Below are 1,120 nucleotides of genomic sequence, written 5' to 3'. Positions count from 1 at the left end.
ATCTTGTAAGTCTAATCCATCTCCATGTCAGAATAGTTGAACATTTAAAAAAGAAAAAGAAAAAAGAAAAACGTTAGACATTAGCCATACATTTGACCATGAAAATAAGAAGAATCAGTAATGATAAAAAAAGACAGGAGGAAAGCATTAGCAAAATGAGCGAGCAGTGGGAGATTAAATTATATAAAAAAAATGAAATAATGAGAAAGGTAATGATTCATATAATATTGGTCAGCATTGACTTATGTTGATCAACCCCTTCTCACGTGAAATTTATTCTTTAAAGCCGCCATCTACTTTGCTTCCAATTTATAATATTTTATGGGATGGATTTATTAAGCTTATTGACGTGTGTTCAAACATGGCGCTTCCAATCATTCTTCACCTCCACAGATATTGCCTTATTATTTGATAAATTGGGGAGTCAAGAAATCCATACATAACCACCAACCCCTATAAACTTTGACCATTCAAATTTTCACTACATTTCTTATGTCAACCATTTCCACCAACCTTCGGAGCTCTTTCTTCCTTCCTCGTTCGCCCCCTTCTTACCTTTACCTACCACACCCCCCATTGCGCGGTCGTTACACAAAGCTTTCTCTATATAACCACTTTTTTCCATCACTCTCCACAACACACATATCAATTCAAATCTAAACCCAACTCACATTCTTACTTCCTCTCTAACACACTCTACTCTTCATCTTTCATTTTGCTATACAAATGGCCCCAGCTCCCTTCCAACAACTTGCCGCCCAAAATGGTTCGGTGGAGACCTTCTGCACTACCCGTAACGATCCACTCAACTGGGGTGTGGCTGCCGAGTCTCTCAAGGGAAGCCATCTCGATGAGGTGAAGCGCATGGTGGAGGAGTACCGGAGGCCCCTTGTCAAGCTTGGTGGTGAAACTCTCACCATTTCCCAAGTGGCTGCCATTGCCACTCGTGATAATGATGTGATGGTCGAGTTGGCCGAGTCTGCTAGAGCTGGTGTTAAAGCTAGCAGTGATTGGGTTATGGAGAGCATGAACAAAGGCACTGATAGTTATGGTGTTACTACTGGCTTTGGTGCTACCTCTCATAGAAGGACCAATCAAGGTGGAGCTCTTCAGAAGGAGT

At 41.2% G+C, this 1,120-nt stretch overlaps 1 protein-coding gene across 1 annotated transcript; it reads left to right on the top strand.

Moving 5' to 3' along the window:
* Window positions 1–726: 726 nt before the first annotated feature.
* On the top strand, window positions 727–1,099 carry LOC111440722 (phenylalanine ammonia-lyase-like; the record flags this gene model as incomplete). The annotated part of the gene is made up of 1 exon (XM_023077593.1): window positions 727–1,099. A coding segment is annotated over exon 1 (373 nt), but the record flags the coding sequence as incomplete, so codon positions are not given.
* Between the last annotated feature and the right edge of the window lie 21 nt (window positions 1,100–1,120).

This window comes from Cucurbita moschata, unplaced genomic scaffold, assembly GCF_002738365.1.
Source record: "Cucurbita moschata cultivar Rifu unplaced genomic scaffold, Cmos_1.0 Cmo_Scf01512, whole genome shotgun sequence".
NCBI classification, from domain to species: domain Eukaryota; kingdom Viridiplantae; phylum Streptophyta; class Magnoliopsida; order Cucurbitales; family Cucurbitaceae; genus Cucurbita; species Cucurbita moschata.
The sequence above is the reverse complement of the archived record's forward strand: the minus strand, read 5'-3'. Positions and strand labels throughout refer to the sequence as shown.